Source organism: Phalacrocorax carbo, chromosome 3, assembly GCF_963921805.1.
Source record: "Phalacrocorax carbo chromosome 3, bPhaCar2.1, whole genome shotgun sequence".
Classification (NCBI taxonomy): Eukaryota; Metazoa; Chordata; class Aves; order Suliformes; family Phalacrocoracidae; genus Phalacrocorax; species Phalacrocorax carbo.
The window spans coordinates 45547050-45561743 of record NC_087515.1 but is presented as its reverse complement, the minus strand read 5'-3'; the positions used below and the strand labels follow the sequence as shown (position 1 = coordinate 45561743).

General features: G+C 39.0%; 1 protein-coding gene across 1 annotated transcript; it reads left to right on the top strand.

Moving 5' to 3' along the window:
- Positions 1 to 943: 943 nt before the first annotated feature.
- BTBD3 (BTB domain containing 3) lies at positions 944 to 13291 on the top strand. Its single transcript, XM_009506802.2, has 5 exons — positions 944 to 1297; positions 4117 to 4372; positions 4921 to 5011; positions 5502 to 5620; positions 9728 to 13291. Exons 1-5 carry the CDS (start codon positions 1159 to 1161, stop codon positions 10758 to 10760), a joined length of 1638 nt encoding a protein of 545 aa, XP_009505097.2. The 5' UTR covers positions 944 to 1158; the 3' UTR covers positions 10761 to 13291.
- Positions 13292 to 14694: the final 1403 nt, after the last annotated feature.

The following is a 14694-nucleotide window of genomic DNA, read 5'->3' as shown; positions in this document are numbered from 1 at the left end:
GAAGAAGGGGAGAAAAAAATTGGGTATACTTGCTATTGTGGCAGTAGAGACTGATATAATATGAGGAAGAGTACTCCCATCAACCCTGGAAATGAATAGATTGGAAGTTACCTTTAGAAAGGCATAATTATAGTAGTACTGTACTATTAAAAGTTGTACCAAGACTGGGGCTATGATATGATTCCTGTGCCAGCCCTCACAATGGTGTCAAGGTACGCTACATTCTTAAGGGATAAGTGAAACTGGGATTGCAGGTATATTGCACATATTTGGATTTGAACAGCAGAATTGATGCTTCAGTTGTTCACAATATTTAGTCAGGAGCAGATTTCCAAGGGAAACCCTGTAACTTGCTCTTAGTAATTTGAAAGGGGCGTGTAACTTGATGCATAGTATTTCAGCCTGAGAAGATAGTCCTTTGCTTAATTCTTTACTACTGGCAGTTTGGATTTTCATCAGGCCAGTGTTAAGATTTAAGCATGGAATTTGATACATCCTTTAAGTTAAAATATTTCTGGTTTCACTACTTTGTGTATGAAATAAATATTTATGTGTCTTTGAAGGACTGTGTTTCTCTTTTTCTAAGTTGAATATATATAGTTTGGTTCTGTTAATATATAATTAATGAAGAAAAATGAGAATTGCAGAAGATTAGGAACACATAGTAATAAGTTTTCAGAAATTGATAGATCTTTGGGTGAAAGAAATTCAATTTCCTTGATCCTCTTCCTGGAGGCAGGCTGATTTGAACTTGGGATTTTGACTAGTCTTTCAACAGGGAGCAGTTCATAGGTTGCTTTTACTGATGGCTAACATATTGATTTGTAAATTCATTAGCAGTATGTGTATAGTAAAAAGAAAACTATGTTGTAGGAAAATAAATGGAGGTTGCTGCCAAGGTGGAAAGAAAAGCACTAATTCTTTGGGGTTTTTTTTTTCCCCATTTCACATGCATCTAAGGATTGGTTTAGGAGACTTAGTTTCTGAGCTGATGAAGGACAGTGGAAGGTGGTATAAAGCCTGTAACATATTGTAGTTTTTTGGCATCTGTTGTGGAATCAGCACTGTTTTCCAGTTATAGCAGACCAAATTTTGGTGGGTGACTGAAGAATAGGCAAAGATGGCAGTCAGGCTTTTTATTTACAGGGATGGATTTTTATGCTGTCAAGTGGATACTTCTTGTCCACTGGGGTTCTGTCTGACTTCTGGATTCAGGCAGAACATGCTTCATTTGCAGCTTCTCCTTCCCTTCTTCCCCCAAGAAAGTACAACATGCTGAATTTTACAGAAGTCAGAGGTATGGTGGACTCCTACAGGTTCACGTTTGTGATCTCTTTCCCATACTGAGTTGACCAGTCAGTCCATCTGTCATTCTCTTTCTCTTCCGTATCCTCCCAGTGACCTTATCTGGTGTTTGTATAATTGGATTTGCACTGGTCAAATGGTTTGAAAAATGTGGGAGGACCTTGATTTTTATATACTTTGGTAGTCTCTAAAATGGATTTATAGAATGAAAATCAAATCTCTCATGTGAATCTCCTAACCTCTGCTGTTTTTTGCCTTCTGCCAACTGCAGTGCTGAGCACCAGATTTTCTGAAGAGTGCATGTTTTTTCTGTATCTTTAAGGGTTTTTTAAAAAGCTTCTTCCTTTTGAAATGTCTGTCCTGCACAGTGGCAAAAGGGTTATTTTTGTAACTAGAAGGGCTGGAAATTTACACAAGGAGGGGAAAAAACCCAAATGCAAACTCAACGAACACAAATTTTATGCTGTTCTCAGCATACCTGCTGCATTTCTATTATAAACCCTCAGCTATGTGCAGTTATAAACATCCCATCTGTGCAATGTTTCTTCTCCTTTACCTCCTTCTACCTCTCCACAGTTCAATGTGGCTTAGGTTGTTAGTTTCCCTTCCAAATCAATCTGTTGCAGGTAAAAAAGGAAAACAAAGAGAAAGGGGGTAAGAAAAGACAGACAAGCTTGCTAGAAAATAATTTTTTGGAAATTGCATATCCTGCCTCCCAATGTATATAGGAACATATCTGATTTTCAGCCATACCAGGCATAATCCACATTCTTCTTTTAAATAACTGGTGAAGGTGATTTTGTACATTTCGCATTTTGTGCAATATAGCAGCTGAGGCATACGTGCATATACTTGTTTCCCTCTTCCATAAGCAGTGACTTCAGATGGAGGGGACAGATGTGTGTTTGGCAGCACTATCATCTCAAGCCGCTGCAGCAGTCTCTAGATGGTCAACTGCCAGGGTGTTTAGTTAGTGCTTAATATGGAGTGTCTCCCAAGGAGACCTGACAATCTTTGAAATACCTGTACTTAGGTTTTACAGTTTCAGGATTAAAGATATTTAGAGACTGTGTTACAAAGCCATAGCTGTGACTCAAGCAGTTGTGATGGTGTTTCAATAAATAGCCTGAGTAACATTTCTGTGCTTCAGTTTAAGTCAGTGGCAGATTTCAGCAAGGTCAGCTATTTCTCCACCAGCCTTTGATCACTTTAATTTCACTGTTGTACTCTTGTCCAGCAAAACTAATTAAGGCTAAAAGTGGCTAACTTTGCTTTGAAAGAAAAAAATGATTTTTTTTCCTTTAAAACTTAATTAAAATGTAATTTCATAATTATTTTTATCCCCCCAATATTTTAAGGTGTGAAATGACGACCCCTAATACCTAATAATTTTTATTTCCCTGCTTTTGTTTTTAAGTGAATAGGCTTGCCTTTTTTAATACACATGACCTGCTATTAAGGAAATCTGATCTAAAATTAAGTTCTAAGTAAACTAATGACTGAATATTAGTCGTCTTTCCTATTTAAGTGGTTTGGCTGGCATATCTTTTATCCTGTTTATTTCAGAAAGTATTTGTGAATAAAATCCAGGCATGTTTGCATCTCAAGGAGTGATTTCTGCCTGAGACTCTCTAAATCATTCAGATTTTTTCATTTAATGCTTTGAAATATTGATTAAATATATTCATTCTGATGTGCTTTAATCTGATTGCACATCTAGAAGTTTTCTTCTGATGTGGTGCAGCCATGTCTGGTGTAAGCTGGCTTAATTAGCACTGCTTAGTGATTTGGGACCCCTGTCAAAGCCTGTTAGGTTATCTTATATTAGGAAACATAAGGAGTTAAAGCTAAAGCTGTGACCTCATCTCTATTCATGTTACACTGGAGTAGGAGCTGTGCTGAAAGGGATTGTTTAACTGCATCCTTGTCCTTGCTGCTGCTAGCTGATTGATTTAATTTGGTTCTGATATCTGTAGTGTGTTTTTGCTGAACAACTGTTATGATAGGGATTTGTGGGAATACCGGAGGCATACAAACTCATTAATATCATCTGCATGTGGAAATAGCTCCCACAGAAGTATTCAGAATCAAATATGTCTTTCTACCTGATTTAAACGTTTTATTGCTTCCCCTGTGAAAATTCAAGTAGCGTCAAGGAGAAATAAAACACATGCTTCTGGCCGGTCGTGCGCTTACACAACTGAGCATGCCATTTATTGCTTTGCCCTACGTACTAACTGAAGAGTGCAACTGCTGTCGCTTTAATGTCAGAGCGGCGTATGTTACAATAGGTGTCACTGTGCGGCTGGGTCCAATCGTTATTGGTGACTTCAGATGCTGGCTCCATCTGCAGGGCTGCAATACCTACTCTGTTCCGATCTGTTCAATGCACAAGTTCAGCTCGCCGAGCAGACTTAGCAGCGCTATTGCATGTCTTGCTATCCCCCTTCAGAAAGCCGGTGCTACAGCCACGCGCATACCCTCCTTGCAGGGTGTAGTGCTTTCAGGCAATTCCCGATCACGAGATCTGGAGAGAAATAAAACTGGCAGGAATGATGGGGATGTATTTAACAATTCAAGTACTGGATCAAACTTAAAGCCGCTTTCTTACTCGGTGCACTGGAAAGGTCACCTTGTCTTGCTAGAAAAGAAGCAAACTCACAGCTCTGCTGCTCTCTGTTTAACAGCTTCCACGTGTGTTTCTTCATGTTCCTGGCTAGTTAGGCTATCTAGCTTTACAGGCAAGTATACTCATGGTAGATGAGAAAGGAAAGAACATGAAATGTCTCACCTTCTTCTTGATGCTTCCAGAGACGGTCAAGAACAGGTCCAAGAAGAGCTCTAAGAAGGGGAGTAGCAGTAGCAGCAGCAAATTGCCTCCAGTTTGCTATGAAATCATTACCTTGAAGACCAAAAAGAAGAAGATGGCTGCTGATATTTTTCCCCGAAAGAAACCAGCCAACACTAATACAACTGCTGTCCAGCAGTACCACCAGCAAAATCTCAATAACAACAACATTATTCCGGCACCTAATTGGCAAGGACTTTATCCAACCATCAGAGAGAGGTAAGTTCAGGGCAGTTTATTTTTGCTGTTTGAATGGGGTGGTGAAAAGTAGCAAGATGTTCGTAATGTATGTGTTCAGTTATTAATTTATTTGCTGAAGAAAGCATAGTTATCTTTTTTTTTCTCCACAGGTGTGAAACAAGTGTTTTGGTAATGGAAAATATTTTAATATATCTTTTCCAGACAGTGCAGCTGTTTGTCTTGAATAAATAAAAATGTTGCTGGAAGCTACAGTGCACCCATAAAGACTTGCTTTTAGACCTTAGTGGGGATTTTCAGTGATACAGGCTCTTGACTTTGATTTCCACTTTTTGAAAAGTTTTCATAAGTTTTGGGTTATTTTTTTATTGCATGAGCACCTTCTCCTCTCCCTGCTTTTTTCTCTGGTATATTTGTGTGATGATGTGTGAAGTAGCGTAAAACAAAGTGTGACCTGCTTCTCTTTAGTAACATGCAACTTTAAGATGTTAAGAAATTAAATTTCTTGGGTCTGGGGCAAACATAGTGTTACTGGGCGCCATGAATTAACACGCTGCCTCTGTTTGTAGAAATGCAGTGATGTTCAACAATGACTTGATGGCAGATGTTCATTTTGTGGTCGGGCCACCAGGTGGGACCCAGCGGCTGCCAGGACACAAAGTAAGCAATAGCTGCATTATCAGCTCAGGCAGGGGTAGCCAGAGAAAGCTCCTACAGTTACACCAGGACATAGCATGGGAGACTCGTCGCTTCTGGGACAGGCATATTCTAAAAGGCTACTTGCAATGCAATAGTGTTCTTTGCTTCTCTTTGTTTTCGGTTAAACAGTACACTTGTGCTAAGGCAGTCATTGTGAAGTTAGGACTATTGCTTTGTGCTGCTGATTAATATTACTCTTGAGATCTTTCTAGAAATAGTTAACTTCTGTAGTGGATATGAACGTTTTCCAGTAGCTAATACATATATGCCCATGGGAGTAAAATGGAGGGAAAATGTGTAATTCTGTTCTTGACTTTGACTTCATTTCTTACTGAAGTTTGTCTATAGTCTGTCAGTGAAGCCGAGTTTGCTCAGGGTGGCTCTCCCACGTTGTTTTTGTTGGCAGTGCTTTCAGTTTAAAGCATGAAATAAGATTTCCCTTTCTCAACAGTATGTCCTGGCTGTTGGGAGCTCTGTATTCCATGCAATGTTTTATGGAGAGCTTGCTGAGGACAAAGATGAAATCCGTATACCAGATGTTGAGCCTGCTGCTTTTCTCGCAATGCTGAAGTAAGCATCATTCATCTGCTGGATATGTTTTCCTTTATGATGTATACATACACTGGTAGTGTCAAAGTATGACTTGCATATAAAAAGAAAGCAAGCAGTTGCTTGAAATATTCTTCTTTTTGTGTTTCAAGTATTTTAAACTTTTACCTCATTTTGCTCTTCCCTTTCTACTTCCAGGCACACATATATTAGACTAATGTAGGCAGTTATAAATAACGACTTTGACAGGGGATCTTTGGGCACATTGTATACTGTAATGCCTATTGATCTGATTTGTCACCACACGTTACACAAAGGAATGGAGTTACTAAAGAGAATTGTCAGCTATAAGAAAAAACATGTTCTACTTCGCAAGCATAGTGAAGAGTTAAAAACACAAACACACGCACAAAAGAACCCCAAACCCCAGAAATTCTGAGCTTGTATATTGACATCATTCCAGCTCTTTTATAGACTTGCTGTATGCAGGTTTTGTATTAGAAAAATGACCCTAAGTTATTAAATATAGTGTCTGAAAATTAAATTTCTCCTCTTCTATCATACTGATGCATTTAGAAAGTGATAAAAAGGCTGATTACATGAATAGGGTTTTTTATTCTAACGGGGGAAAACCAGTCAGTTTACATGATCATTATTTTTCTTGCAAGCTGCATGAGAAATGCTATGTTTTCCTAAGTGAGCATAATGAACCAGCTTCCCTGCTGAATTGTCCTTGAATGTATCTATAAACTCTAATTATTAAAGAGAAATACCCTATCACAGAAATGCTATGGCTTTGAAGGTTTTTTCCCTTCAGCTTTAGTAACTGCCATTGCTTTCTGATAAAGAATATACATTGGTATCTGATAGTGATCTGTTTAATATGCTGCAGATTTTTTTGCATGTATTGATATAATCGCTAGCCAGCAACTTACTGTATTTCATATATTGTTTTGACTAGCTTGTGATTACAGACTGGTTTTTTCTTTTTACATTTCAGTGGCACTGTAGATGGACATTTGAAGTTGCACATAGTTTGTTGCATAGAGTTATAGGTTATGAACATCAGGAATGTTCTGTGCAAATATCCATAACTGCCAGGTAAAGCTGAAGTCACACAGATGTTCTATAGACCTGGAATAGAAAGTTAAGATATGACGTTATGTAAGTAGGTGCATTATGGATGCCTGCTTTGGGCCTTTTTGGTTTTCTGCAGAGCTCAGACTTGTGCTTTGCTTTCATGCAGAATTTTACAAGGCACATGCAAGATACTTGGATTCCCCCAGCCTCCCTTCCTTTCTGAACAGCAAATCTATTTCACTGTGGCTAAACATGATTTACCGTATAAAAACTGAATGCTTTCTGAATTTATCATTAAGAAATGTGTTCAGAGAGCAAACCTAGCCAAGAGAGTATCAATACTGACCTGTAGGTCTTGGCATGTTATTTAGCCCATGGCAATTTAGGAAACTATATTTAAGAGCATGTCCAGAACCATGGAATTCTTCAACTTCTCGGCTTTTATTTAAAAAACCGAAAGACCACAAAATGCTTGTGGTCTGTGTGGATGTTGATCTAACCTTGCCAGTGCTAACTTCCACTGACGTGGTGTGCCTGAACTTGCAGAGTGCTCCTGCGTCTGTGAACACCAGGGGTGCCTGCAGCCATGATGGTGCAGGGAAGGGAAAGGGATGTTGCTCAGCAGTGCAGCATTCTCCTCATTGCACGATCCAGTGCTTGTGCTGCACTGGGTGGAGCTTGGGAGGATCCACGGTCCCCTTCACTCCCCTCCCCCTGGGAAATCATCCCCATGAGTGCTGCTTGCAACTGCTGTGAGCACTGGATGGCAGAAGGCTCATGATACTGTTGCTAGAGAAGGAAAAGACTTTTTACCTATTCCAAAGCAGCACTGTCCTTCATCTGCTCCTTTCTGCAGTCAAGAGGAATGCATCATAAGCTTTGTCAGAAAATACACTGAGTCTGTTTTTGTGGTTTTTGGGGGGTTGGGTGTTGTTTTTTTGGTTTGGGTTTTGGTTCCCACTGCCTGCCCTGCCCCCCCAGACAGTGATTTCTTATAGCATAAATATTATAAATATTTTTTATTTTACTATATAGTGGGCATTGTGACAACAAGCATCAGACAAGGTGTTGCCAGGTGTAACATAGGAAGTAATACCTTGACTGGTAGATACTAATTATTCTCCCAGTAAAATTGCTTTGACTGTTTCCTGTAGTTTTAAAAATAGGCTTAAATTCATAGTCTAGCTGATACACCAAATCCGTGTCTTTATTATATCTTTATCTTGACTGTTGAAGTTAGAACTGTGGTCTTATCCCAGGATGAATGTGTTACTAAACCATCAAACTGTGTGGTCTAGCAGAATCCTCTAAGAACACGGTGAAAGTGGAATATCAGTAATTGCAGACCAGAGTTGAGGTGTGTTGGCAGAGTGAAAAGTGTGGAATATTGCTGAGAGCTGATGTTGTAAATCAGTGATACTAGTTCTTCACTTTCATGAGTATTAAACTAGCAACTTTCGTGCTATTTAAATTTAAAACAGATGTCATCATTCTCTGCTGTACTAGCCAGCAAAGAGAAGTAATAAAAGAGAGAAAAGAGTTGGAGAGCAATGAGGAGAATAATAAAAATGAATGAATTGATACATCTAAAATTTTTGGACAGTAAAGGAGATAAGCCACTAACCAGTGACATATAGATGTGCTCTTTGTTGTTACAAATAGCCCAGCTGAAACCAAGTAATAAAGGTTAACCCTGCCCTTCCCCCCCCCCCCCCCCCCCCAAAAAAAAAAAAAAAAACCCAACCCAAAACCAAACCAACCAACCAACAGGTTTGGGTCTGTCTAAGTATTCTTCTCTTTAACCTCTTAGATTTTCTTATTACTTGAGCAGTGTCTGCTCTGAGCATGTTTTCTAAGTATGGCTTGGAGGATAGTACCCTACCTCTGCAAAAATTTAAAGATATTTACAACCATAATCATATCAGTGTAGATACTATTTCCACTTTATAAGGACATCCATCCTGCAAAAAATTAATTGTTTTGGGAAACCTGCTAATTAGAAAATTCTGATTAGTACAGGGTTGCATACAATTTCAGCTTTACTGGAGGAAGACGCTTTTGTCAACCATAACCATCAAAACTTGCCTATCCCTATGAAGAGTAAAATTGCATTTGGCATGATTTTAGCACATTGCATTCCCCAGCTGCAAATGGGGCCCTGAAGCATGAGATATTAAAAAGAACAAACTGTACAATGCTTCATTTCTCTGAGCAATGAATCCCAGAAGTTTAGTCACATAAATAGAATTTCACCTTCATCTCCTCTACCACACTAGCATGCCAGTAAACGTTTTTGTCTTCCTTATGCAATGAGACTGAGAGAAAAGACCATGGTAGTGGAGGTAGGATGCTGAAAATTAGAATTCTGTGCCTTTTCTTATGTTTCATCACCACGTTAAAAAAAAAACAAAACAACCCAAACAAAAACCCCCCAAACTCCCCCTCCCCCCCAAAAAAAACCCCAACCAACCAAACAAACCAGCACACCACAACCAAGTAGTTGTGAAGATGGGTGGCACCTGATACACTTCGAGAGCATTTCTATTCTTACACTAGGTAGTTATTCCTAATAAACTTGTTTTTATTTTTTCATTCCTGTGTTTATAGATACACCTCAGTAAATCATCCTCCACCATCACGGGACATCCAGTCCGAGTTCTTTTTGTAACATGTGTTCCAGACTATTGTGTTAGCCAAGTAAGGTAGCCCTTGAGGAACTACTGCCTGGGGCTCATTAGCCAAAGCATGTATGGAAGAAAGACAGAGCTGGAGGGGGTGATAAACATAACTATTATCTACATAGCATATATCCTAAATGAAGTGAGGTTTTGTTCACCTTATGTTTAAGTTCCTTTTCTTCCATGGTCTTACCTGAGTGATGAATTTGGTTTGTACTTTCTTTCTGGATTTAATCAATGTTCCCCAAAAGCACTGCTTAATTTTAATGTGGAGACATTTAAATATTCTGTGTTTATAACTTTCAGATGTTGTTGACAAATTATGTTTTTGCATTAAGCGGCAGTGTTACATGCATGTGTTTTATTTCAGATACATATATTGTGATGAAATTGATTTGGCTGCAGATACTGTACTGGCCACTCTTTATGCTGCCAAGAAGTATATTGTCCCTCATCTCGCCCGTGCCTGCGTCAACTTTCTAGAGACAAGCCTAAGTGCAAAGAATGCCTGTGTACTGCTTTCCCAGAGCTGCCTCTTCGAGGAACCTGACCTGACCCAGCGCTGTTGGGAAGTGATTGATGCCCAAGCTGAGCTAGCTTTGAAGTCTGAGGGGTTCTGTGACATTGATTTTCAGACACTTGAAAGCATTCTCCGAAGGGAGACTCTGAATGCCAAAGAAATTGTTGTTTTTGAAGCAGCTCTGAACTGGGCTGAAGCGGAGTGTCAGCGACAAGAGCTAATGGCTACCATAGAGAACAAGCGCAAAGTCCTTGGGAAGGCGCTGTACTTGATACGCATCCCTACCATGGCACTCGACGACTTTGCAAATGGCGCTGCCCAGTCTGGGATTCTGACTCTCAACGAAACCAATGATATCTTCCTCTGGTATACGGCTGCCAAAAAGCCAGAGTTACAGTTTGTAAGCAAGCCCCGGAAAGGCCTCGTTCCTCAGCGATGCCACCGTTTCCAGTCCTGCGCATACCGCAGCAACCAGTGGCGCTACAGGGGCCGGTGTGACAGCATCCAGTTTGCTGTTGATAAGAGAGTGTTTATTGCTGGCTTTGGGCTGTATGGCTCCAGCTGTGGATCAGCAGAGTACAGTGCCAAGATTGAACTCAAACGACAAGGAGTTATCCTAGGCCAGAACTTGAGTAAATATTTCTCAGATGGTTCTAGTAACACTTTTCCCGTGTGGTTTGAATATCCAGTGCAGATTGAGCCTGACACCTTTTACACAGCTAGCGTGATTCTGGATGGTAATGAACTCAGCTATTTTGGACAAGAAGGAATGACAGAAGTTCAGTGTGGGAAGGTGACTGTTCAGTTTCAGTGCTCTTCGGACAGTACAAATGGCACCGGCGTACAGGGAGGGCAAATTCCTGAACTCATATTTTATGCTTGAATGAAAGTGTGTGGAGACAAAGCATTTTGCTATGAAGAACCTGTCTGGTTCAGGCCTACTGATGCTTAGCTTTCTATCTGCAGATGCGTGATCAGTACAGGTAATATGTAACTAAACGCTATGGGCAAGTTACTGGCTTGCTATACTTGTAGCATTGTTGGTGATCAAGTTTAAGTGTAATATTTAAACTGGAAGCTCATAGGAACAAGCAAGTTTAAAGGCTTTGTAAGAGAGGTGCCTGTTTGCTGGTGATACTGACCCTTTCTTTGATGTATCTATGAATCACCAGAGGATGTCCCCCTCTTGTATCTCACTAAACGCTGTCTTTGTTGATCCATTTTCTCTTTTTCTCCATTTCCTGCTTTCTGCTTGTTGTTATTTGGGGAGGTAGGGATAGAAAATGAAGCGCCTTTTACTATAGCTCTCCCTTCTGTCTGCTTTTCAGACTTAAGAGATTCCAATAATGACCTGCTTTTGATCATGGGAGCTGAAAGAAGCGTTCCACTTGTAAGCAGAAAAAGCATAGGTTTAAACCTTCAACCTGTGAGATTCTCCTGCAGCCAGCTGTTTGTGATGGCTGCAGAGGAAGATGGAGAGAAGCAAGCAGCTTTCAGGGAATTATATGGCATACTGGCCATGTCCATAGCGCGTGGACATGTATACAGTGAGACAGGTGGGATGTGAGGTTGGCAAGTTACCATCAGAGTTAATTTTCTAGGAATCCCACCTCAAAGGTAACGAAGTGCTTGCACGTGTCCAAATTGTATGTGCAGCTCTACTCTACTCCTGTGACCTAGATTTTGCTACGCTGAGGTTGATTTGCAATTTAAATGGCTTTTCTTTGAACCCTTGCTAAATAATGGGAATTAATATCTATCATCAGATGCAGGATGATTTTTTTTTGTTTTGGGTGGGTTTTTTTTTCCTTCCTCCTAAACATGGTAGAGGCAGATTACAGAGGAGCAAAAGAATGTACCAATCCTGACTTGGAGGTTTTTCTGTAATACGAGATTTCTTTTTTTACCATGTATTGTCAGCAGAAATTTAGACAAAGACAAGAAGATTCCCAACAGATACCACATTACACTTAGCATATATCATCAGATAACAGTGAAGAGGAGGAAGCCTTCTCTAACGTGTTAATGTTGGATCTCTTGCAACTGCTTATGGTTACACATTAATCAGAGGATTATGTGGTGCAGAACTTTGTCTTGTCTGATTCTTTTTCCCAAAAAAACTTCTTGTATGTGCCTGTATTGTTTTTGAAAAGTGTTAGGGATCATGACTTGTTTATCAGGGAAGGAAACCAGTATAAATAAGAAATACAGGTACAATTTAAACATAAGAAAAATCCTTCACTATTGCATTGGGACAGTTGCTTCACAAAGGGACACTACCTTTTGTAAAGCATCTCATTCTTATTTCATCTCTCAAGTGGGTTGTTTGTTGTGTATGTTTTAACAAAATGAGAGGACCAAATGATTCTTTAGACAGACTGAAGATTAATGTTGCAATGTATCAACACATTAATGCAGCATAACTCTAAATTCACTTGTCAGTTTTGTAATAAAAATGTTTTTCTCATATGATTTCTTTCCAGTTTAATACTATTACTCTAAGTGTTTCTTGACAGTTGGAATCCTGGCCCTGGGCATTGTAAAGTGCCAATACATCTTTGCAGTGTCCAAAATACCATCTGAAGTAAAGGCAAACAAGCGTAGACGTCAAACAATTTATGGCCAAAGCTCAGATCTTCTCTGTAGGTAATAAAAGGAGAGCCAGGTAAAAAACTGTCCTGCAAGATCTATGCTTTTCACCCATTGTAGTGTTTAATGGTTTATATATGTACATACGTGTGTGTGTATAAGCAGCATTCTTTCTGAAATGTAAATACCCTCAAAATATATAGAAAAATGTTTTGGTTTTTTTTGTAACAGATGTACATAATCCAGACTGTTAGTGAAATCTAAACAGAATACTCCATGGAAAGCTCCCAGAGAGAGGTTTAAAAAACCTCCAGTTAATTATATTTAGATCTGCAGCCTAAAATAGAGGAGGATATAATTATATGGACTGGAGGAGGAGTTGCTGAAGATACTGCAAAAAGGAATCCAAGATTGTGATGAGGTAATGGTCATCTACTTTTAGACAACATCTGAGCAGCAGTTCCATTTATTTAAATACATTTGAAAGCAGAGAAAGATGCTAATCAGCTGATTGAGTTTTCTCACAGCAAATAGTTGATGTAGATATAATTACTCTGAGTGATGATCAGACTAACAAGTTGCTTGCAGTAGCAAGTTGCGTTCTGAGTTGTTTGGAAAAAAATCAGGTGCCTCAGCTGGTGGGACAAATCAGAGAGTACTGTACTGGTATGTCTAGACATGGGCTCTCACTTTTATTTTTTGTTTTTTACTTATCTGCAAATAAAGATGAGGGATTTACTATATTGACTGGCTGGAACGGAAGTTAGGAGATCAGAATACTGTGTAGCTGTAACATGTAGAAAATAAGCTTTTATGTAATTTTTATTTCCTACTGTTATGAGATCTTTTTGATGAAGTAGGATGAAAGCTACCTCTAGCTTAATTCCTCCGAGTCCATTCCAGGTTTTAGGAGCTGGTGCATGTAAAGTTTTTCAATATGGTTGAATAAACATAAAACCTCAAAGCACCTTTTGATGCTTACAGCACATCTTGATTCTGAGCACTGCTTGATGTTGGCAAGTACTGGTATGTAAGATGATGACTAGAACCAGTCACCTTAGGACATCAGGGCACTTAAATAGGTGTCTAAATGCAGATTTGGTTGGTTTAGCAGTAGCATCCAAGCTTGAATACATTGGTTGACATTTTGCAAGCATCACGCGTATCAACCTGGAATGTAAGCATAATGTTGATACAGATCCTTTCATAGAGTCTGTCTTAAACAAGTAGCCATCTTTGCTATTTGTATGTTTGATTTTCCTGGTGAGGGAAATCTGTGATAAGAGAGTATAATGGAATATACTTTCTGCATATCTAAAATAGTATTTAAACATTTTAATTTCTACATACTTATTGCACTGAACTGTTTCGGTTTGTTCTGTTTTTTAATTCGTTGTGATAAACTCAGCTCCCAGCACCCATTTGTGCTGGAGCAGTGTTTGACCTTAGCAAGCTTACAGCATTATTTATAAAGGACAGATATATATAAATATGAAGTACCTCATGTTGAATGTTATTGTACTGTATCTTCAATGTCACAGTGCAGATCTTGTTGGACTCATGAATGTGTATAATCATGTTAAAAATACAAATAAAAATGGTTCTTAAATGGTTGTTTCCTGCAGCATCTTTGAAGTGTGAGCTGTGAAAGCCTTTACTTAGTTATCTCTTTTAGAAATTTCTATTGTTGTACAGTTGTGCATGGATATTTGTTGAGCTTATGTAATGAGAGATCTTTTGATCCCCAAAGAAGTAAAAGTCTAAGGAAAAACAGGGAAGAACAATGAAAATGTTAATCAGTTACATTGTAGAGAGGTTGATGGTTGAGCTAATGAGCTAGAGTGAATGAATTTATGTCCTATATGAAAGACCTTGTCTGCTAGCATTAATATTTTAATGTTCTATTAATATTATTAAGTATGTGGAGATGAAGGGGGAGGGTCTCATGTTTATTCTAAAAGACAGTTGGCATGGGAAAGGCCATGGTTTTCAGTCTCTGATATAGCAGAATAAAGGACATGGTTAGTGCCAAGAGGCTATTCTCTGCTGAAACGTTAATTATGTAATATTGTTCAGAATTCTGACTATTTTCTTACTCAACAATTTTCTTCCAGGAGATTTGAGTCTTCATTTTAAATACTTTTACGGTCAGCGAAGCTGAAGCCCCACTTCGGTGATGTCCATCTCCAAGACCTTTCAGATATTACTAGCTAATGATAAGAAATACT

Coding starts and splice junctions, on each gene's coding strand:
- BTBD3 (XM_009506802.2), top strand. CDS start 1,159: ATGCTGTCAAGTGGATACTTCTTGTCCACTGGGGTTCTGTCTGACTTC. Junction 4,373..4,920: donor TATCCAACCATCAGAGAGAG/GTAAGTTCAGGG, acceptor CTCTGTTTGTAG/AAATGCAGTGATGTTCAACA. Junction 5,621..9,727: donor GCTTTTCTCGCAATGCTGAA/GTAAGCATCATT, acceptor GTTTTATTTCAG/ATACATATATTGTGATGAAA.